Source organism: Numida meleagris, chromosome 1, assembly GCF_002078875.1.
Source record: "Numida meleagris isolate 19003 breed g44 Domestic line chromosome 1, NumMel1.0, whole genome shotgun sequence".
Classification (NCBI taxonomy): Eukaryota; Metazoa; Chordata; class Aves; order Galliformes; family Numididae; genus Numida; species Numida meleagris.
Genome location: NC_034409.1, coordinates 89,429,511 through 89,453,072, shown reverse-complemented (window position 1 = coordinate 89,453,072; position 23,562 = coordinate 89,429,511). Strand labels below are relative to the sequence as shown.

Genomic DNA, 23,562 nt, shown 5'->3' with positions numbered 1-23,562 from the left:
TGGATATTTGAATGTACTGCTACGTCCTGTATTCCTAAAACTTTTGCTCTCAGACTGGATGATTGATGCCAGATGTGAGGAACTCTGTTTTAAGTCCTTGCTTACTCTTGAACTTTGTAACACACAAGCAGGCTCCTCTCTAGCCTGCTTGCTTTTCCCAGCCTTTGCTCACAGCATACTGTTTCTGATTTGTCAGAACAGGCCAACAGAGACCAATTCAGAGGTGGACAAGTCGGCATCACCCTCAGTGGCTCAGCTAGCAGGGAAATTCAAAGAGCAAGCAGCCAGTATCACTGGAAAAGAGGTAAGGATCTTTGCAGCCACCAGCAGGTAACTTAGTGGGAAATGAGGCACTTGCCTCTGCCCGTAGAAGTTAGAGCCTCAGTGATCTAAACATAAATCCACCTTGATTTTGAATCTTCTGAAAGGCTTTGTCTCATAAGCGCAATGCAAGCTATGACACTATCTTTGGTGCCTTGCTGATTTCTGCATGTTTTTTTGGGTAGAGCCATGTGTTCACACATGAGATGCTCTAAAGACAGGTAGGATATGAACGTATCCCAAACAGTAGCAGGTAGCAATGCATGTACTGTGTAGGCTGGCTTTTGTGGGCTGACGACAGCAATGAATAATAAAGCAGCTAATTTTAAATCATGGAAGAAGGCGGCAAACAACAGGTTACATAGAACAGAAGCCAGTGGCAGGTCACCAGCACCTTGTTCACAAAAGGAGAAAGTTTCCTTCAGGTGCTTCCTTCTATACATTTCTGAGACAGAAAGCTATCTCCTTAATTGCCCTAATTACCTCTTTGCAGTAACAACATTCAGACTCTGTGCCTACCTCTGTCATGCTGAGGCTTTATTTTACTGAAAGCCCACTATGCCAAGCATTCAACTCACAAGTTGTCTTTCACCAGATAAGCAGAACACTTGAATACCCCTCTTAGGAAGAAAGGAAAATCAAAGTGTTTATGAATGGACACTGACATTTTAGGAGAGCCCCCTGTATCATTACACACTTTTTTAGAAGTGTAAATGCCTACTGACGAGCCCTCTCCAGTCAATAGGTTTTAAACTCCTTTAAAACTGAACTGTTTGCTTTTCTTGCTCAGCTGATTTCAGTATTGTCCCAGGCTGGTCCTAAGGGCATCCTCCCTGTAGCCCATCATATCTTTGGCGGGATGCACTGGTGACCTCTGTTCTGCGGGGTTGGCGTGCCACTGTTTATCAGAGGTTAACACTCATATAGCCAGGCCCCAGGCTGGGAATAGCCAATCTCTCCCCAGCCACTATTTTTTTTCTTCCAGTCACCAGTATACTACTCCATCCATCCCATTACACTCATTTCCTCTTTTTAAGGTATGGGATTTAATTGCACCAAGTTCTTCACCCATAGGAAGCCCCTAAGTTCCCAGACCTCCCTTATGTTATCTGCAGACCTCTGCTGTTCCCAAGCCCAGGCAGGGTGGAGGGGCCTCACAGTGAGGGAAAAACTCATTTTCTCTAGGGACTGAGGAGGACAAAGTTTCCTGTCTTTTCTCTCCAAGCTGCCTGTCACTTCCCCACAGCTTTCTCAGGCTGGCCTCAGATTAATGGCTGCCTGGATGGTCCTTAACCCTTGCTTGACCCATGCCAGCAATGAGGAACCTATCAGCCAGTGAACCTCTGACAATCACTCTGGCACAACACTGCGTTGTTTGGTTGTAAAATGGTAGGGTATGAATAAAACTTGGTATTACTGCTTCCAAGTGTGATGTAAGGGAAAGGGCAGGACTGCTTTTGTCTGCTTAGAGATGCAGCATTGCCGTGGCTGAATGTAATACCATCAGTAGTTAATTGAAATCAACTCCACTTGTCCTCCAAGACATCCAATTCTATAAAGAGCATGTGCCATAATCCATTTTTTCACATGCCTGCCTGTTAGGAAGTAGCAAAATTATCCCCATATTATATTGTGGATATTAAGGAATATCCACAATGTTGTCCAAAAATTAGGAAGATCATGAACCAGGTAGGAAGCTGAAATTCTTTAAGAACAAGTTGTGGTAATAAGACAGGAAAGAGAACAATGCCAAGCTATTCCGAGAGGTGGGGGTGAGGGGTAGAGGGGTTGCCCAGCAGGGTGCTTAGAGGATGAAGCTCCTGGGAAGGCTTCTCCACCCTTCACAGCTTAGAAGAGTATCCTTTGCACAAAACTAACAGTGTCATGGTTTACGCTGTGAAAAGAGATATAGTCTACATTTCCAGTATTAGGATTGGGCTTGAGATGCTGTGAGCCTAGCATGCTGGACACAAAGCCATATACTAATGTCATGTGGTGCCTTTGGAAATTTCCTTTAGGTAAGCTCGGCTCTGCCATCCAAACAGGTCACTTACAGAGCATGCTGTTTAGTGCTTGAATTTCACTTAACAAAATAACAACAACAACACTAACAACAACTAACTACTGTTCCTTCTGCTGAGTTGGTTGCTTTCTTCTCTTAGGTGCCACCACATAAGCCAACTCGGAGGAAACCACCATGCTCCCTTCCGCTGTATTCCAACAAAACTGAGACAAGCCACAACAATGAGCAAGTGAGTTATCGATTTAACCCAGGGACAAATAATCTCTTCTTTGCAGTCCGTTCTCTCCCGAGACATGAGCTTGCAGGTAGCAAGCTCTGTGCAGCAGAAGACATCGGTCATGCACCATCAAACCTTCCTATGCTTCCACACAGGCACTGACTGAGTTAGCAGCACACTGCTTCCAACTCCTCTTGCACAGAGACATCCTATTTCTATTGCTTTTGTTTTTAACCCTACTGCACTGACAGATCCACACACTTACTACCTTTGAATCATTCTAAAGCAGGAACTGCTAGCATTTATTACATTTGAACAGAATTTAGCACAGGGAGCATCTTTTTTTTAAACTTCATATGAACACTAGAGGTTTGAATAATAGTTCTGCTCTTCAGAAAAAAGGAATAATTAATCTAGAGTGAAGAGGGTTTCTTTCAGCAATGTCTGCAGAATGTTGTCTTGAGGTGTCCTCCATACAGCACCTTTGAATGAGCAGATCCCAAGAATGTCCCAAGAAGCTGGCTGCTACTCACCCAAGTTTATATTCAAGCCCTCTCCAGTCACTTCTGTCTTTCTGTAATGTCAAAGTATGAGATTTATTCACCAAATTTCACATCATTGCCTGCCCTTAGTAAGAAAAATGGTTCTTGAACCTTCTTTTCTGATAGCCACAGGCTCTCGGCGCCTCCATGCCAGAGAAACACAGGATTTAAAGTCTCACATTCCTTCCTTTTCCTTTGGATATGAAAACAGTAATATGTTCCTTCTCAAATAAATGCTCTCCCTTTCTCAGTTTTGAGCCTTTCATAGCCCAACCATTCTAGCCACTCAGACCTTTCCTTTCCAAAGTAATTGAGTACCCCATAACTATTAGTTGAGTGGTAGCAGGAAGTCTTTACCGTTACAAAAAGTTTGTGATGTTTTACCAAGATTAAGGCCTCGTACCCTTTTTGAGGTAGACTTTTAATCTGTCCAATCCTCATATAGTATCAGGGAAAACTGTATCATAGGTTAGATACTCATCTGAAAGCCACTGAGCAGCACCTAACTCAGACACTTCAGCCAAAGGACAATCACCTTTTCTCCCAAAAGTAGGATAAATGCATGTAGAGCCCTAAGATGTCTAGAAAACAAAAGGGGAGTGTGGTTAGGAAAGAAGAAGGCAAACTTTTGTGTGAAGGTCTTATATGAGGCTTCATTAGCTCCCTTACAAGCACTTTCATCTCTTCTATGTTTTGTACCTTTTCTGCATTTCCTTTTTTTCACCTACTTTACTGTGACCTTTTCATGTTTTCATTTTGTTTTGCAGAAGCCATCTCCAAACGCTTGCCCTGTAGCCAAGGTCAAGGTGAAAAGCTCCCCCATGATTGAAAAGCTGCAGGTAGGTCCTGGAAGAGCCCACATGGCTGCCCCAGCAAAATAAAATTGTTTGGCATTTGTCAGAGCCACTTCCCTTGTGGATGAGCCACAAAGAAAGAGGATCCAGGAGCCGAGGGTGACAGCTAGGTAGGGAGGACAGTGGCCTCACCAACAATGGCCCAGTCCCACAATGCATAAACAAGGAGAGCAGATCAGGTCTGCTCGTGGATAACTACTGTCAGAAACAGTCCAGCTGTCCTTGGGCATGGGAATTGGCAGGTCAGTGTGGGGCACAGGATCACTGTACTGGATCTGTGGCACATACAGCATCACTTGGGTCTCTGGCACACCCCTAAGAGTGCCTAGAAGTTCTGTGCTTTCCTTGCCTCAGTTCCCTGAATTACACTCAAACGGCCCATGCTTCTTGTCCTTTTTGTCTCTCAGTGGCACCTGATTCATGCCACTGAGGGCAGCTCAACCCTCAATAGCACATAGACATGGTGCCCTACCACTGCCACCTGCCGCTCCTGGCAGCATGCATGACTTCCAAACATAATGCCTCCTGAGCGCCCTGACACAACGCAAGCCTATTCATAGCAGTGTCCCTATTAATGCACCCAAGGACATTTGCCTGGAGAACTTCCTAATGGCAGGCTAGTGCAAGGTGCTTTGCCACAGTTAATCACAAACTTGTTTCTTTCCATGGCCTTCTCTCTCCTCACGGCTGTACAGGTCATTCAGAAGACCTGCAGACCAACCTTGAAAATGTGAGGTCTGCTTGGGCACAAATAGGGATGGTTTAAATCTCAATGTGATTGCTGACTGCTTGTTGATACCTTGGCTCAGCCACTGTACACTCTGCTGGCTTGGCTGGGTCACTGGAAAATCCCCAAAGTCCTTAGGATGACAAAAGAACTCATCTTGAGATCCAGCTGTTGGGGAAGGGCAAATGTCCAGTCATAACTCCTCTGTCCGGACTTGTTTGTTGACAGTGTCACCAGGAGAGACCCATAACCAGAAGGTATGTGGGCTATGACAGCTGAGACGTGGTGGCCCCGTGGCGTGAGCAAGGGTTCCTCCACGTGGTTAATGCATGTATTACACACCGGTGTCACCCACCGCAGTGACGGGGATTTTTCTTTGCAGGCCAATCTGGCTTTTGCGCCAGCAGCTCTGCTGCCGGGAGCATCTCCCAAAAGCCCTGGTCCGAAAGTCATGGTTTCTCCGTTCAGCACCCCTCCCTCAACGCCCAGCAGCCCAGGAATCCAGCCGCAGTCCAGTGAAGCAAGTGAGACGCCGGTCAGCTTTGATAAACCCCCGGAAGGCAATCAGCTGCAATCCTATAACAAGGTAGGGCGTGCGCTAGGTCTCCACCACAGTGAGATAAAGCTTGTCTGCTGCTGGTAGCCGAGGAGGAAGGGGAGGCTTTAGCCCTCAGTCCTGCCATAACAGTGTGCCTTTTAGCCAAGTCAGGAGATCTAAGTGCTGGATTTGAAACAGCCTTTTGGTGTAGTTCTGTGGGTCTTCTCTTTACCTACCAGTCCATAGAGATTTGTGGCCCACTGGCTCCAGCAGCTTTCATGGCCCCATGACGATAGAGAAGGGGTAAGGCGGAAGGATTCGATTATTTCAGCTCAGCAGTAACTGGGTGGCTGATAGCTGAGCAGGGAGCACCATGAGGAGATGGTGCCACATGTCAGCAAATGTCAAAGGTGGCTAAGGTGCTATTTGTGGAGCCGTGACAGTCTGCCCAGGTGTTCCACAGAGTGTACAGCACTTAAATGAGGAACTGTAACCTGCATTCACCAGCCTCCTCTGGAGGGCAGACTCCTTCCTCAGTCACCAAACTGCCAAAAGCTGAAGAGGCTAAACAGTCAACGTCAGCAACATCTGCACCATGAAATCAGCTTCTTTGGTTTAGAGTCTAACTTGGACAGACTCACAGTTAATACTGGGGCAATGATCTTCAGCATCAGCTCTAAAAAGGGAAGGAAGGTTATATTTTGGGGAGCTGCTTATCCTATAAAGTACTCTTTCAGCAACAGATAGCCCTCCCTACCTCTCAGCAGCAGAGCAGAAAAACCAGTGCAGCAATCAAGTTTCCCCCAGTATTTCCCTCTATTGTGCTTTTCTGCTTTCCAGTACTGCTCACTGACTGCTTCAATGTCTGCTTTTCCTGCCTTCAAGGTGCGGACGCGGGGATCAATAAAGCGTAGGCCTCCCTCCAGGAAGTTCCGAAGATCTCTGTCCAACTGTGGAGATGGGGAAGATTTAGGGAACATCATTCCCTCTCCAGAAAATGGTGCCAAGGAAGATGGGGATGAGGTGTTTGGGGATAAGGGCAAGACAGAGGAAGCAGAAACAGGGAACAAAGAAATAAAGAAACAGATGGTGTCTGATGAGAAGCCCCCATCAAGGAGAGGATCCAGCAGATCAGAAAATGAAGAAAAAGGGGAAAAGCAAGCGGAAGAAGTGACTCCTTGCAAGAGTAATGCAGGGGATACAGAAAAGGAGGAGAAGGAGGTGTGTTGCGGTGCTCCAGGAGAGGAGAACTCACCACAGTCAGCTTCTGAAGACAAGGAAGATAAGGTGGGTGAGGCTCCTCAGGGGCAAGAGGAGGAAGGTGGTGCCTGTGAACAGGAGAAGGGAGACAAAGAGAAGGAAGAAGCTGAAGAAAAGGAGACCAGTGAGAGCACAGACACACAGAGAACATCAGATACTGAAGAAACACCACTGGCACCTGAACCACTGCAGGAGGCAGTGGGTTTAGAGACTGCCAGTGAGCATTCAACATCACCCATGCAGGACCAGGTCACAGAGTAGCCATGATGCACATTAGGTAAGTCTTGTCAGCATGAGGATAGCTCCTAAAATACCAGAAGTTTTTGCTTACTAATAAAAATGCCAAGTGTAACAGAACATGCCAACATTTATCATAGAATCACAGAATCATAGAATGGCCTGAGTTGAAAAGGACCTCAAAGATCATTGAGTTTCACCCCCCCCTGCTGAGTGCAGGGTCGCCAACCACTAGACCAGGCTGCCCAGAGCCATGTCCAGCCTGGCCTTGAATGCCTGCAGGGACGGGGCATCCACAACCTCCTTGGGCAACCTGTTCCAGGGCATCACCACCCTCTGTGTGAAAAACTTCCTCCTAATATCTAACCTAAACCTCCCCTGTCTGAGTTTAAAACCATTCCCCCTTGAGTTCCCCCTTGAATTTATGCTGCTTCTCACACCTCTAGAGTATCAAATCTCTGCAGAGGCTTCAAGGCATTACATTTAAAACAACCAGTCCTCCAGGCTGATGTTACAGAAAGAAAAGATAAAGAGGCAAAGAAGGAACAAACAATTCTTGCTGCAGTAAAACGGAGAGGCTCTCTGATGCCAGGCACCTTACCCAACTGCTGTTTTGAAAGCAGTTTGAAAGTAGAAACCACGTATATACTAACTCTACCTTGTATATACTATTTTCAAATACCTCCCTACATGTATATATTTTTACTGTTTTGTGCACACATTGTATAGTTACATGCATACATACACGTACACCATATATATAGATACATACCTTGTTAGCCTGTTAGCTGTGCCAACAAAAATAGTGTATATACTCATACCAGTTTCTTGATCAGGCCTGCAAGCAGCCTTTGTGAGTCTCCACCATTGAAAAAGAAGAGGGTTTCTGCTGACTAAAGCAGAGCTTGTTCCATATAGTTTCTTTCTTGTTCTCCAGCCACTGACAACTTAGCTACAGAGATCTGAGGAAACATATCCTTTCACCTCAATCTGTCTCCTTTTCAAATGTATCCTTGGTTGGGCAATGACCATGTGAAAGAGGCAGTCTAGCATGGAAACTACCAAAGTACCCCAAGTCACAGATTCCCCACTCGTGTATTTACTTAGACCTGTAATTATTTTTCATCATTTTCTTACTTTTTCCCTCCCCAAAGGACGTACCCAACCAGGACACAGGAGATGACGTGTGAATAGGAGCCATCTAACTCAATCAAGGTGGAAGCTACTGGAAAACCTTCAGTGGCAGGAGAGGAGCACAGTACAGATATTCCCCGAGGTCCAGACTGATCCCAGAGCTGAGTGGCTGCTCACCATCTCTCTGCTTTCCACCATCATATTTTGTGACAGTCAGAACAAGAGACTGCCTTACAATCTCTTGAGAGTACAAAACTGAGGTGTTGGCTGATATCCCAAGGTGGTAACCGGAGACTGAGAGACCCGCTTGCTATGTGCTGTCCTGGACCGGGCAGCCGCTGCCACTCCTGGGCCCTCTGTTCCTTATTCCTGCTGAGCTACAGAATGTCATTTTATTCTCCCCTGTATTGGTCTTAGATGAAGTTCATCAGTTACATACATATGTGTATGGTGCCTTTTCAGTAGCTTCTTTTGAAATATCTCGGGTTTTCAAATTTCAGTAAATAATGTTTTCATAGTAGGAAAAAAGAGTATATTTTCTCCATATATGTTAATGCAGATAATGTGAACCCTGAATATGGGGAAATCTCTTAGGAAATTGTTCATTAAGCATAAAATGCCTTTGAAGTGGGGGTTGAGCTCGCTGATCTGTGAAACATCTAGTCATGGTGGGCAGTTTTTGTGTACTTCAACTTTGGAGTGATTTTAGTGCTGGTGGAAAGTAACAACAAACAGACATGAGGCACAGAAAAGTTGTGCTGTGCAGGTCAGCGGGGCAAGTTCTCTTACCCAATGCTGTGGTCCAGTCCTGATTTAGAAGGGCCACCTGTCCATCAGTCTTTTTAACATCTAGACTCTGCCTTTTGATTCTCTTTTGAAGCTACTCAGTGGCACTTCTGACAGAAAGCATCCTGACTTACTAGAAACTGCCTATTAATTATACGTGAGTTAAAGATGAGGTCTTAGATGGCTGAGTCATTTCAAATCATGTGACCTGACTGTATATGATTTGGTGCCAGACAGATAGCCAGTCCCTCAGAAGTTTGTAGGATTGGCATTGTACTAGATTTCCACTCACTCCCGGAGTAATAGCTAAGATATGGGACTAACATTTCTTAAGTTAAAAAAGCTTTTACATCTACGTCTAGGGAGTATGAAATAAGTTACGCAGGGAAAGAAAACAGGCCCATACCTAATTTCCTGTCAGTAGTGCTTGAAGCTGTGACCGTATTACTGAATAAAATGCTGCTGTGGCTCAGGGCCATTGGGCTCGTGTCCTGCAGCAGGCTGCCGTGGGGACAGCTGGCCAGGGCTGCCCAAAGCTGAGCTGCACCGTAGGGTGGCTGTCAGTGCCGTGAGCGGTGCAGGGCCAGTGCTTGCACCTGCGGCAGTCACCCAGGGTTCAGCATTACGGACACTGCTACAGAGACCAAAGGCAGAGCTAGGCAGCTTCTCTTTGTCCCTCACAAAGCTCTTCCTAGCAAATGTTAAGCTGAGTGGAGTCGGAGGTTCACGCTGTCCCTTGTCCTACAGGCATGCACAAGGATTTAACACGACACAGCCCACATCCTTCCTGCACTGCGCTCTGAAGCACAGCACTGTTACAAAACCCAGGGTTTGGAGAGATGTCCCCTTTCTGTTCACCAGCTCTAAAATCACAAAGGAATAAATGCCTCTATGCCCTGCCTCTCTTTTCCTCAAGTGAGAGCACTGAGGGGTTACCTGTCAAGAGCCAGCAGCGCTGGCCCTGGTACACAGAACAGGCTTGTTGGCAAACGCGACCCCCACATCCTTTTGAGCCATATTGTGGAGTATTGTGGCCTTTGGACCTATTTCAATGTGTTTGTTAAAGCTTGTATTCCAGGGCAGGCTGCAATCATTTGCTGTATCCTGTTTCCTCTCTCAGCAGCATCCCACCTGTGAGTGACTGTGCCTGACTGTACATATCAATTCATGTGTGCCTGTTTAGAGAATGAGCATGTGTGTCCCGAGCAAGGGAGTGGAAATCTGAGGGAGAAACAGAAGAAATAAATGGCGGAATAAAAACAAACCAAAACAAAACGTGTGTGTTTCCTTCTGGGTCGATATAGGAGCCTGAACCATTAGCGCAGGCTGCACACAAACCTCACACTCACCCTTCTACAGGCTGAGGAAAAGCAATTTTGGAAAAAAATCTTTGGCCACTACCACGACACTGCAGAAGCGGAGCACAGGTAGGTACATATCCCTGCTGTGTCCATGCTGCCAGGACATGCCAGCTTGGGCCCACAAATGGCAGTGTCGTCTGCTGTCCCCCAGGTGTAGGCTCAAAGCGTTTTGATGAACTGTAGCGCCCGGCTTGGGGCTGTCCCCTCACACCCACAGAGATCCGGCACACTTCCGAGGCAAGCGTGTACGGGGGCAGAGGTAAGGACACGAATAGGCAAACAGGAGAAAGCGACGACACCAGAAAGCCCCGTCAGTCAGTCAGTCAGTCAGTCAGTCAGTCAGTCAGTCAGTCAGTCAGTCAGTCAGTCAGTCAGTCAGTCAGTCAGTCAGTCAGTCAGTCAGTCAGTCAGTCAGTCAGTCAGTCAGTCAGTCAGTCAGTCCATCGCTCTGCCCGCCCGTGGGAGGAGATCCCGACCCGCCTCCCCAGCCCTCACGCCCCTCCATGGCGCGACAGCGGCCGGCAGAGTTAAACCACGGACATCCGGGGGGGGGAACGGGAACGTTTCCAAGTGCTCCCTCTCTTCGCTGAGAATGAGCTCGCCCGGCTTCAAGTCCCCACCTCGGCCAGGTTCGGAGCGAGGTTGCGAGGGTGGAGAAGCAGCGGCGGGTGCTGCAGCTCGGCGGAGAAACGGGGTTGGAGACGGGCGAGCGGAACAGCGGCCGTCTGGGGGGAAAGGAGCGCAGGGCAGGGCACGAAGGCTTTCGTGGAGGAGATGGCTATAAGCCGCAGGAGGCGGAGATGAGTCAACTGTTCAGCTGGGGAAACGTATGCAGAGAGCGGCTCGTTGGTCTAGGGGTATGATTCTCGCTTCGGGTGCGAGAGGTCCCGGGTTCAAATCCCGGACGAGCCCTCCGTGAAGGGTGGTTGCAGTTCCTCCCGTTTTTTGCCACTGTTGTCCTTCGCAGTGTTTTTGTTGCCTTGGTTGTTCCCCAGCGGACTGGCAGAGTGCAGGGAGGTTGCGGGGCTCAGGAGTTTGCAGACGGGGCAATGCTGGCGGTGGGGGGAGGCACTGGGCGGTGCGGGGCAACGGGGCGCACCGTGGGAGGGGAAGTCGAGAGGGCAAGGGGGAGGAAGGATCTGTTCGCTCGCGACGTGATCACGCTGGTTGTGCTCTTAGAAGGGAACAGCGTGTAGCTCGCCCTGCTGCTTTGTGCAGTGGCGGCCGATTTTTGTGCGATGTGCGCCGGGCTCAGCGCGTGCAGCAGACGTAAAGTGAGTGGGTGCGGAACGACAAGGAGGACTAAACTGGGAGGGGGGGGAGGAAAAAAAAAAAAAAAAAAAAACAGGGCTCGTCCGGGATTTGAACCCGGGACCTCTCGCACCCTAAGCGAGAATCATACCCCTAGACCAACGAGCCGCCATGAGGGAAGAATTTCTGCCGTCGGACAGGAATCTCTGAGCGAAGGGGCCCCACCCGCGCAGCTCGGCCTGCTGCTGTGGCGGCCGTTGGGGGCGGCACCAGGTCCTCTGAAGGCAGTAGTTCAGTCATTGCGATCTGGAAAAAAGGGTTTACGGTAAGCAGACCCGGTACTCTTCCAGGTGCTCTCTGTGCAGTGCTGCTGGTTGAGCTGGGCCATCGCAGGGCTTCACCTGGCCAAGCCAGGCTGTGTAGGTCGCTCTGGAAGTAACGCCTCCTATTTATTTCCATGGAAACGACAACAAATATAAACAGCACCATAACACTAATTGATAGAGTGAATTCTCAGCTATAAAAGCTATTTTTCAACGTAGTCACTGCCATTAGCTATGCGTACTCACCAGCAATGAACAAGAGCCTGCGTGCTCATAAAAATCTGCTCCAGCAAAAGTGACCCTCTGTTTCACAGCTGCTATGATGGCACTGTTGCTAGGAAAATGTTGCCCGTGCAGTCCATCTTTCACTGTGCTCACATCCACTGTTTGGTCTCCAGAAACATTCAGCAAGCATCGCTGAATGTCAGTGGGTGCCATTTTGTCCCCGTGGAGGGATTCAGTGACACAACTTTGCTCCACATGCGCGTCCATGCCAGACGCCTCTTTGTCAGACTGTCCCTCTGCCACCACCTGTCGCATGGCAACAACATGTAACAAAATATTGGTCTGATGGTTCAGCCTCTACTGCCGTACCACCGACATCCACCTCTGACATTGTGGGCCAACATATTAAAATAGGAGGCGTTATTTTTCAAGCGGTCCTCCTATATAGAGAACTCATGAATTCCATGGAGGAGAGTAAATTTGCAAAGGGAGAGGGTATGATTTTTAAAAACTAGCAAAAAACCAAGGTTAGCTACCTTGGAAAAATGGCTTAAAAGAGAAAGGTTGGGCTGTTCGGGTGGGGGCAGAAGATAAAGCAGTGGGTATCGACATGGTGTGTTCCGTGGCAGCGAACACCTTTGGTCGCTGAGCAGAGCAATAACCTATCCTGGGTTTCTAGAAAACTTCCGCAACGGTTAGCTGAGGAACATGCTCCAGAGCTCTCCCCGGGGGCATGTACAAGAAAGGCACAAGCTATGACGCTGGAAATCCCAGGAGGGCGGCGGGCCTGCTGCCAGCACCGTCCAGGGGCCTCCTCCCTGAGCGGCTGCAGGAAGGTGCATGCTGGCATGGCGGCGCGTGCTGCACCGGGTGCACCCTTGGGAACGGCTCAGCCGAGCAGCAGCCCCGCTGACATGGGAGCCCCGCGCCTGTGTTTTAGGCCTGGGAAGTCTCACGCGCGCGGTGAGCAATCGTCTCGTGATCTGGTGGAGCGTGTGCAACTTCATTAAAATACAACTGAAATTTTCAGGTTAAAGGCAAACGCGGTTATCCCGCTGGCGCCCAGGAGGAAGCAGCCGGCGCTGCAGGGAATACGCACCAAGCCGGCTCTCTCAGCTGGCAGACTCTCACCCCGACCACCCTCCTCCGGCGGACGGGGAAGCAGCGCCCGGACGCCGCCGCGCTGCCATCCAAAAGAGCCCTGCTGGGTGGCCGTCAGCTCCTTTCACGGCTTTTCGCCGCCGAGCGCGACCAGGCCCAGCCCCGCGCTACCCGGGAGCGGTCGGGTCCGCACCGCGCCGGGAGCGACACCCTCGCGGCACCGCCCGGCGGGCCCGGGAGAGCCGGTCACGTGCTCGGCTCGGGAGGCGGGACGGCGCGCTTCCGTCTCGGATTGGGCGTCGAGATTTGACGGATCCGCGTCCTGACCAATCGTCGAGAAGCAGCGGAGCGGGGACGAGGGGGCCGCGGGAGGTGTGTGCGACTGACAGCGGCGGGGCCCTATCCCGGCGAGGGAAGAGGGCCGCGAGGCGCGAGGGGGCGGGGCGGCGACCGGGGGCGGACAATGGGGGCGCGGGGAGGTGGCAGCAGGAAAATGGCAGCGGCCGGAGGTAGCGCGGGGTGCTCGCCGGCTGTTGTAGCCGCGCGGCTGCCTCTCTCGGCCTGCCTGCTGGCCGCCGCCGCCGTGCTGGCTGCCGGTGAGTGAGGGGCGGCCGCCGATCGTCCCCGTGGGGCCGCACCCGCGGCTCGGGCGGGTCTGGGGGGTGGCGGGGGAGCTGTCCCCGCGGGTGAGGGGAGACGAGGCGAGGCGAGGGAGCCGGGTTGCGGGCGCCGATCCGCCCTCCTTCGCGCTGGGGAGTGGGGCGGCTCGGCCCCGTGGCCCGGCCGCTCCCCCGCCGGCGCGGGCACGGAGCGGAGGGTGCTGGGGCGAGGGGTCGGCCGCGCCCGTCGGGAAGGCCCCGGAGCGGGGAGAGCTCCCGCGGGGGCACCGCGCTGCTCCCACAGCTGGGTTGAGGCGCTCCCCCTCTTTAAATGCCTCTCCTGCTTGCCCGTGGTGGGCTACCAGCGCGAAGGGCCGTTCTGAGAACGGCGTGCCGTTTGGCTGTTCCCCAGCCATCCAAGGAAGCCGCTCGGTTTAAAGCCCACCTCCGCTGGTTTTTGCTGCTGTTTCTCAAATTGGTGCCGTGTGTATCTAATGCACGAATGCAAGAATTTGCTCTTTCTCATTCCAGATCAAAAGCAAACCGTTCAACGCACATTGCACACCGTGGCACTCAAGTGTGTTGTGTACTTGCAAAAGGCAGAGTCGGTCATTGCTCTGTAGGTGTACCTAGAGCATCTCGGAGCTGGACGTGCCCCAGAGCAGTGCTGTGCTGCTCCCAAAGGTGCCCGGGCTGCCAGGGCCCAGTGACATGGCACGTGGCAACCATGATGCATGTCAGCCTCTCTGGTTTGTGTCTTTGGTTGCACAGTCATGGGACGCCAGTCCTCTTTGTTGAGGAAGGACGCAGTGGAGTGGGGAGGTGACCTGCAGCTGGGAGGCTAGAGTTGTAGGAAACAACTTAGAAAGCACCTTTTGTTTGGTCAATGGTGAAATATTTGGGTGGAGCAGTAATGACACCAGCCAAAATCAAGTGTTTGTGACTCGTATAAATGGAGAGTAAGTACACAGCTAATACTGGAGCGGTAGTAATGGCAAGGATAAAGCTTAACTTTGCTTTGGCATATGTACTGACAGGGTAAATTGTTCTGTGTTTGCCATTTAATTTTGAAATGAAAACAAGCAACTTTCCCAAAGCAGATCTGTGTGTGTATAAAAGGGAGGCACCAATGTTTGTGTGTCACTTGAAAGTAGCCTTGCTTGGCAATACTTGCTTAGCAGTTGAAACTGCGCAAAGGAAGTTAGTAGCAATTTCTAAAGAAGCCTGATGTTTTCTCTGTTCATATGTCTGGAAGCTTCTGAAAAAAAAAAAACTGTAAGTCTGTCTGTGAAGAGGATCTGTGCCCAGTGATGAGGAACTTCTTTCCAAATGGCATTGTTCTTTGGCTTTTGTTAACCTAAACTTCTGCATTTTGCAATAAGTGTAAGTAGAGACTGCTAAGGCTTGCTGTACGCCTTCAGAGGCAGTTTAATACTTAGAATGAAGTAGGTAAATAAGCTGAATATATAGCTTACAGTGAAACTTAGTTCTTTGAAAATAAATATGGAGACAAGAGAAAGAAGGGCACATATTTCCCCTGACCACAACAAAAGGTAGAACTGCAGTAATGCTATGGGAAGCTCAGAGAAAGAGATGGCTGCAGCGCATGAAGTATGTAACCAAATACAGTATCTTAAAGGCAAACAAAGCTGCAAGATACTATTTTGAAGGAGGTCCTCTCTAGGGTGGGCAATGCAAGATTACAGTTTAAAGGATTAAATGGATGCTAAAACAACTATTTCATCTGCGTTGGACAGTGATTCTCTGCCTGTTCCTCTAACTATTGAATATTTCTTATTTCAAATCAGAAGTTAGTCCCATGTTGGCTTCTCCTCCCCATGCTTATACTATACACGGTTAATCCTTCCGTTTTCTTTGAAAATGCACTTTTTTTTTTTTCCTTTCTAAGTGTGGAGTTGACACAAGGTTTATGTCTTTACCTGAGAATAAGAGCTACCTTGCAAGCTGTTCCATCTACTTGGATATACAAGGTGACTAGCTGATTGGTCAGGAGAAGATGACCTTCTCTGGAGTTTAAGGGTGTAAGCAGTCATGTGTAGCAGTCTGCCTTTCAGATCCCATCTGTTGCTTCACTTCCTGCAATTTAGCAAGGATTCTTTTTCCTTCCTCTTTCCTTGTGCTGAATTTTCATCTAATGAGAAGATGAGAAACGAAAAACCACCAAGCAAGTGGAAGGGCAGAAGTAACTTTCTGTTCTGTGTTGTTGCCACTTGGTTGCCCAGATGTGACATGTGGCTGGGGAGCGTGCTGCACAGTTAGCTGCTGTGGTTTGTGGTTCTTCTCCCTCTTAATGTGTTTGGTGGCCAGTAACCTGCAGTGAGACAGAAATGTTACTAAGTGGGATGTGTTGTACAGGTTGAGTTTAACGTCATGGTCTGTCTTGTAAAGCCAAGCACGTAACTGTTGCTTCATGGCTAAATTCAGATAACAAGTGTTAGGCTTATTTTCTTGTGTACAGCTGCATGTATGCATTGGAGTTTGTCCTGTTTGTTTATGCTCAGTCATCTGAAAACTCAACTGCTTCCTTTTCTTGTAAGAATGAAGAATCGTTCCCAATTGTTTTGTGATTCTGTGGGCATTTGTGGCATGAGTAGTTAATCTAGGTATAATCTCTTGTATGGTAGGTGAGCCCCGAGCAGCTAGCCAGAGCATCAGGGAAACAGATTACCTTGGAATCCCGAGTTTGTAAGCCATATAAGTAATCACTTAAAGTGGGATCGCATCTGTCTTTAACACAAGGGTGTGGTGCCTGATTACTTCCGAGAGTCTTAAAGATTGTCTAGACATTACTAGAAAGAGTGTTAGTATCTTTACCATTCTTTCTCATGCTGACAAAGTCTGATTTTTGCTCCCTGTGTCTTACCACCCCTTGTACTCACTCACATGTGTGCACACATGCACATACACACAGGTCAATGTAACAAGCAGAGAAGTATTGGGATGTTAAATACTTCTGGCGTCTACTATTGCTTCGAGCTTACCTGCATGTTTCAGTTGCCTCTTTAAATGTTTCATGAAAATAACATTGCAAGTCAGGGTTGCGTCGCTCTCTTCATGTTTGTGCCAGGTTTAGTCAGGATTGTTGTGTTCACCCAGTCAGAAGCAGTTAGTTCTTTCAAATGGAGCCTACTGATGCTGTAGGTAGGAACTCTTCCTTGCCTGCAGCACTTACTTGGTTTCTGCAAGGGGAAGAGGTGCTGAGGTGGGTAAACTTTACCCTCTGCTAGTCAGGTTGAGGGTGGGACTACTGGTTAGGTTACCTTGCTTATAGCAGCAGTAAGTTCTTGAAGAAGTTGAAAAGATAACTTAATGTTTTGGTAATAGAATGTGGCTTGTAAAATGCCTAGGTTTCTCTTAAACCCAGCCTCCCAGCAGTCCTCTACTTCTGTGTAAGTGAAGATACTTAACCACCTTTTCACTTGCTGTCTGCATTACAATGGATTAAGGAATGTGTTAATCAGCTATTGCACTGTCTGTCAGTGGCCTTGTCTTATCCTGACTGGGAAGAGTAGGCTGTGAGTGTCCTGTGTACTGTACAGGGTACCATCTGTCCTGGTTTTACAAGGCAGACATCCTGTCAGGTTTAAATTGAAAGATTATTGAATGCTTGCTCGAGATATCCCAGGAATAAATCAGAAAGTGCAGGAAACACTGAGTATGGAAACATTTACATTCTTATAGTGTTTGCTGTTGTCTTTTTTTTTTTTTCTTTTTTTGAGGTTTTCTTATCTTCATTAGTGTGTTGATCTATGTTAGTATTACCCTGCATATAGTGACTGGTGCAAAAGAAAGGATACTGAATTCTTGTGTAAGCGGAAGCTGTGGCAGCAATGGACAGGAAGGTCTGAACTGATAGGGAATTCAAATTGCAGTGATTTATGCTTATCTTAGGACAACAGCTATTTAGCAGAGCAAGTATTTACTTGGAATGTCGTTTAGCAGTATGCTGTACCGATACCATAGCACAAGTGCTGTGGATATGCACTTTGATGCATGGCCAACATCAGTATTGTTTTTTGAGCTAGTTGAATGACTAGATGACCCTTCAGTCTGGCAACCTCTTCCAATTCCAGTGTTTCCTTCCCGCCTCCATTGCTTTAAAAGCGATCAGATCATTCTGCTAGTTGACCTAAAAAAAGCCTGTTTTATAGATGGTTACATCCAGTCACATGTATGTTGTTCCCTTTTACAGCTGTGTCTTTCAGCTTCTGCTTTTTTGTCTTTACTGTTGAGTTAGCAGTTTCCAGTTCGTGCTGCTCTACCTTTTGCCTTGAAATGCGTGAGGAAAGCAGGAAGGCTGTTTGTCCTATGAATTCCTCCTTCCAATCTGGCAGAAGAAAATGCTTTGCAGTACATTTGCTGATGCTTAATACACATAATGTTAAATGGGGTTAAGGAAGCTTGCTGGATATACATGAGGTGGGTCAAATCAGGGCAGGTGTACTTCAGTTAGGTGAAATAGCCAGCATAGGAGATTACCCTCAATTGTCTGTTTGCCGTTGGTTACAGTTTTTAGTAACTTGTTTTTGTAACGTGCTGAAGTGAAATACAGTGAACAAGGCTCCCTCTTGGTAGTAAATTCTGTAAAGCTGTATGTGCAACAGGACTTCTAAGATCTAACTAGTTAATGCATCTTGGAATTTTGTTTGCTTCGCTCTTCCAGTGTGGAAGATGAAGAGCTGGTGGCTGTGTGGTGATGCTGCATACCCTAAAGCTTGACAACATCAGCACAGGCATGGGTGAAAGCGCTGCCTTAATTGGAAGGCTTGTTTCTAGAAGTGCCCTAGTGTAAACTGAGAAAGTGCTACAGAGAGAGAGAGAGAGAGAGAGAGAGAAGGGAGGCCATCAACACTTCCAGAAAGGGAAGCTTTCCAGAGATGAGCTGTCTGAAGCAGCTGCTAGTCACTTCCTCCTCATCCTGCACAGTTGTTGTTGTGCAAACATGGGGCACAGTGAACTGGGTTAGGGTGTTGGTCTGGTTTAAAAGAAAACAATGGAAGAAATGCTCTTTTGAACATGAGCTAGTTCCTGGTCAGATTCATCGTGTTGTGTCATAGGGGGGCATGGGAGCTATTTAAACTGGCACTGTCACTGCCAAATTCTTGTGAAGCAAGAATTACTTGAAAATATGTAGCGTGGGTTTTTTCTTTTGGTTTTGTAGTCATGCTGATGCAGGTTATAGTTATTAGCTTACTGAGTTTTCTGCTGGATTTGGTTAGCAAGTGGTGAAAAATTAGTGTGAGCAAGCATCAGTGGAAGTGGTAAGGGATATAGTCTGCACAGAGCTTTAAGTTTGCTCGAGCTATTGAAGGTAAGTCTCTGGTCATACCAGAACGGATTGGCCTTGTGACCCTGCTAGCTGAGGGGAGTAATCAGTTGGGTGATTTAGTTTCCATGCCGCTAGTGCTAGATTTTGTCAAAAATTATCAGCAGTTCACAACACGGTTGTGTTCTTGTTTCTTGATACCACCTGAATATCATTTCACTTCAGCTAGTACTAATAACTAGTGCTGACCTAGAATGGAGGCTGTTGCTCCAGCCAGTGACATATACCTTTGCTGTCTGTGCCTTGAATTCATTTTGTTCCCAACTTCTGATCCTTAGTACTCTAGTTTCTTTAGCAGACATTGTGACAGTTTTAGTGGACTGCTGTAATAATTCTAGGAAATGTTTGTGATGATGGAATGCTTTCTTCAATATCTCTGTCATATGTTGAGCGTATGTACTCAGTTTCTCTCAGTTCTGTAGTTAAACAAGCTTAAGGATGTTCTTTTATGTGGGAGAAGACCACTGTGTTTCAAGGAGACTCTTTTAGGGTACACTGTTTATCTTGTTCTCTGTTGATCTTCTTTAATCTTAGTTCCTATTTTCATGAATCTTTCCCTGTGCCCAGGAATAATCTGCTGCATTTGCTAGCAGCTGTGTTAGTATTGCATGATTAGAGGTAAAATAGTTGTTATCAGCTGTTCCAGATACTCTTTGCACTTTGAGTAAGTTTACTTGTCTGTTTGGGTCTTTAATTGTTTCGGTTTGACTTGGTCAACAAGAACTGTTTACTTGAACTTGAACTCTTGTAAACTGAGTTGGTAACGGAAGGAAAACCACTTAAGGTTGGAAAGTATCTGAGCTGCTGATTGGTGTCTCAGTCTCTGGCATAGGCAGGGAAGTATATTGCCTTGTGATCCATGAGAAAAAATTACTAGAACAGGGCTAGATGTTATCGCTTTCTAGGCTAAATAAGCATCTGCCCAAACCTGACATATGACTGGTTGTGTAACTGTGGAGCATGAAGCAGTTCAACAGTAATACTTGTTTGTAGAACTCTGGGCCTTCACAAGCATCTACATTTTTATGCTTTCCAAGTTGAGGGAGTAATACAGTAGTTAAGTGACTTCCACAGGATAGAACAAGAAATCTGTGGCCTAGCTTGCAAGGGAGTTCAGGCACTCTCTGCTGCTTTTCATGCTTGTCCATAGTTTCTTGCTAAAAGCATTGACTGGAGACATAAATCTGGCATGAGTTCTTCTGCCCCTTGGCAGAATAATGGACAGCTTTGCATAACATGAAGGAAACTACTTGAAAAACTGAGCCTCTAGAAGCTGGTACCAAAGTGACTCTTATGACTTGTCTGTAAGTTCTGTCAAGTATGTATGCAGAGATATACAGGGTTAAGTGACACTGTTATTGACAGCTTTGACAGTGTTACCACAGCCTATTTATGGCTTTTCAGTGAAACTTTATTCCTTTCACTGGAGGAGATAAAATGCCGCAGTTTTTCATTTTTTCTCTCATCACTGAGTCAGGCAGAGCTCAACTAACTGTGCAAAGAGGCCAACAGAAAGCAAATGTGTTAGCAGCTGTTCTTCTGGGCTCACATCTCCATGGGGGATGATCATTCATTCCCAGCAGCAAGTCAGTGGTAGGTGTTCATGGGCGAGGTGTCAGCAGCATTTCTGCTGCTCAGAGCTGGTACAGTGCTGCAGGACTGGCTGTGCTACCAAAGGCAGGAAGCTCTCTTTCTTCAGTGGTCTGAAGTACGTGGTGAGATCGACAACCTGAGGAGCTGCTGCAGCAGTGAGATGCTTTTCTGGTGGTTGATGATTCAGAGTAGAGCTAGACCGTTCTCCCCTCCTTTGGGGCAGCAGAACTTAGTTTTCGTTGATTTGAAACTTGGGTGTCAGGAGTAGTTCGTATGATTTTTGTCTGGCCATCCTTTCTGTAGCTGATTTTGCTTTGTGTTCTGTATGAATATATTGGGTATTCTGTCAAGATTTGGGCTAGGAGGGCTACCATTCTGCTGTGTGAGGCGAGGCCTGGCCCAGCAGCCAGCATGTCGGTGCTTTGTGGACAGCTTGGGGAAGAGAGGGTAAACACCACCCAGCAGGGAGGAGCAGGGGAGTGGTGTGAGAAATGGCCTTGCAGGCACCCAGGGAAGAGAAGGCAGAGAAGGTGCCACAGGCACTGGAGCAGATGCCCCTGCAGCAGAAGCTTTGGAAGGGGACATGATGGAGCAGGTATTTCCCTACACCCTGTGGAGGAGACCATGGAGGAGCAGATATCCACACTGTGGCTCATGGAGGAGCACATGCAGAAGTAGGTTCTCCTGAAGAATCGCTACCCATGAGAAGGACCTGCACCTTCAGCGGGGAAAAAGTGTGTGTGAGGAGGAAAGAGTGGCAGAGGGGAGCCATTGTGGGCTGATTGTAACCTCCTACCTGTTGCAGGCTGCCTGGGGAGGGAGAAAAGTTGGAAATAAATGAGTGAAGGTGAGCTTGATTTTGTTGTTGTTGTTGACTTTTTCCTCACAATCCATCTCTTAATACAATTTATTTCAAATTAAAATAACTTTACTCAGGTCAAGTGTGTTTTGGCTGTGATGGTAACTGGTAAGTGATCACCCTGTCTTTACCTCCACCCACGAGCTTTTTCATCTTATTTTCTCCTTCTGTCCCATTTGATAAGCAGGAGTGAGAGGATGGGTGTCTGGGAGCCAGGTAGGCTCAACTCTCCTAAGTGATGTACAATGATATGCATATAGGATTATGCATGCGTGTATGCATTTTTATATCTATACGCTCAGTGAGACTTCAGATAACACCATGATAGATTTCTGGTGTGGAGATGATGGGGCAGTCTGTTGTTTCTTAGGCCTAGGTATATGGCTCCTTAATACTTGTGTGTTGTTCTTATGAAATGCAACATATTTTGTTATTGGCCAGAACAGCTTGTGCGGATTTTGCTTCTGTGTTAAGGCTAAATTGTGTCAATTAATTCTTCATCTGGATGTTTCAACAGATCTCAGTGGAGTTTCAGAGGAATGATTTGGGCCTGTCTGCTCCTAGCTATTGAGACCATCAAAGATAGGATTGCTCCACCACACATTTTATTGAAAATGAGATAATGGTGGCCCATGGAGAAATAGGTGCCTGTAATTGTAGTAGGGAACTATAACCTTGTGCTGCCTTTCTAAAATGTTTTGTGGGGAGCTGACTGTTGTTATTTCTTGCTGGTTGTATGTGAAGACATTTTGGTATGAGAAATAACTAAATGTCATGAAACTGTAGTTTGAGAGAGATGTCAACAGTGGACTATGTTTCACGGTGACACTGAGTATTTCTTAATGAAAGCACTCTTTAGCAAGCGTATATTGTTTTTGTGACTTATGACCTCCTAATCACTAGACAATCTCACAACCTCCTTTCTCCTGGAAAATTACAGCTGCTAGGGAAGCCTTTGTGAACATACAGATATGTTGACTTACTGTGGTTTTGTCAAGACCTCTGAATGTGACTTGTTGAGTCTGTAGCATTAATTAATTTTAATTAATTAAATAGCATCTATTTCTATTTTCCTGGTCCGTGACTCTGTCATCAACTCGTTACCTGTAACAGCCTGTCTGAATTTTTTTAAATCTTTCTTTCATCAGACTTTTTGATTATTTCTTGATCTTTCATCCATAGGAGACTTTATTTATAGTTGATGTAAATGAATGTGTTACTAGATATCTTTAATATAAATGAAGCAATTTGTTTGTATTAATTAGTTAACTGATGACTCGTCATTTCAGGAGGAGGGCAATGTAGTATGGAAACTGTTGGTGGTCTGATAAAAGTTTCCACTTAGACTGTGTTAGTACTTGTGGAATAAAATGCCCATGATTACAGCTTTGGTTTGTGTTCTGGTTTTGTTGGCACTCCAAGTGATCAAGCTGAGTTGGATCCAGGCGAATCAGGTTTATTTTGGTGTGATCATTGCCTTAATTAACAGAACTTTTTCATTGGATCCATGATCTCAGTGCAGACTGTGGTCTCTAAAAGACTTCCAACTATGTGTTAATTAGTGTGGACTTCCAGTGTCAAGAAAGGATTTCCTTATGAAGTGCTACCAAGCTCCATATTCAACTTCTGCCTAGCACAGTGGATGCCCTATTTTTGTATACAAAATTGTAGAAGAAAACCAATTGTTGCTCCCAAGTTTTTTTCACTAACCACCATGAAACAAGTGTAAGCAATCAGGGGATACAAAGTAATGGGAAAAAAAAGCCAGCTCAAGGGAGCATTTATCTCTAAGCACTGCCGGTTTAGGCAGTGTTGGGTTTATACAGGTGCTGTTGCCAAATGTTACGGAGGCGTTTTAAGAGAGCTTGAAGGAAGTGAAATAAGCTTGCACTGTTTGAGCAGACCGTCCAAAGTGTTAGAGATGGTTTCTAGCAGAAGAAATAAGAATATGGTTTTGAATGTAGAGAGCGGTATCAGACAAGGGGAGGTATCCAGACTTTGACCTGTTAGATAGCTAGTCACACACGCAGTGCCTCTTGTACAGATTAAGTTACCATCCTATGTGACTTAGTCTTGGCTGAGCAGGACAAAGATCCCCCTGAGGGAACACCTGCAGGGAGAACACCCGCAGTGTGCTGTAGAGAGTGTTTAGCCACTTTCTCCCTGAGCTTTTCCCTCAAAGTGTACCCCATTTCAAAGGTATCAGTGAAGCTCAATTAGCAGTGTCATGCTGCAATCTTTTATGTTACTCTGATGAATACTGT

General features: G+C 47.1%; 2 protein-coding genes and 2 non-coding genes across 8 annotated transcripts in view; 3 read left to right on the top strand and 1 right to left on the bottom strand.

Moving 5' to 3' along the window:
• Positions 1-9,914, top strand: part of RCSD1 (RCSD domain containing 1) — a 33,969-nt gene extending 24,055 nt beyond the window's left edge. For 2 of the 4 annotated variants that reach the window (XM_021401944.1, XM_021401933.1), the window contains exons 2-7: positions 197-304; positions 2,484-2,573; positions 3,871-3,942; positions 5,067-5,270; positions 6,108-6,759; positions 7,874-9,914. In XM_021401944.1, the coding sequence (XP_021257619.1) occupies positions 197-304; positions 2,484-2,573; positions 3,871-3,942; positions 5,067-5,270; positions 6,108-6,743 (1,110 nt within the window). In that variant the 3' untranslated portion in view covers positions 6,744-6,759; positions 7,874-9,914. The remainder of the gene's footprint in view (positions 1-196; positions 305-2,483; positions 2,574-3,870; positions 3,943-5,066; positions 5,271-6,107; positions 6,760-7,873) is intronic. The other 2 variants (XM_021401951.1, XM_021401943.1) reach the window with 1 other exon arrangement.
• TRNAP-CGG lies at positions 10,841-10,912 on the top strand. Its single transcript has one exon. It is a non-coding gene; the product is annotated as a tRNA-Pro (tRNA).
• On the bottom strand, positions 11,348-11,419 carry TRNAP-AGG. The gene has a single exon. It is a non-coding gene; the product is annotated as a tRNA-Pro (tRNA).
• Positions 13,331-23,562, top strand: part of MPZL1 (myelin protein zero like 1) — a 35,891-nt gene continuing 25,659 nt past the window's right edge. Inside the window, exon 1 of one of the 2 annotated variants that reach the window (XM_021401963.1) lies at positions 13,331-13,496. In XM_021401963.1, the coding sequence (XP_021257638.1) occupies positions 13,364-13,496 (133 nt within the window). In that variant the 5' untranslated portion in view covers positions 13,331-13,363. Of the gene's footprint in view, positions 13,497-21,261; positions 21,287-23,562 lie in introns of those variants that run through there. The other variant, XM_021401972.1, reaches the window with a different exon arrangement.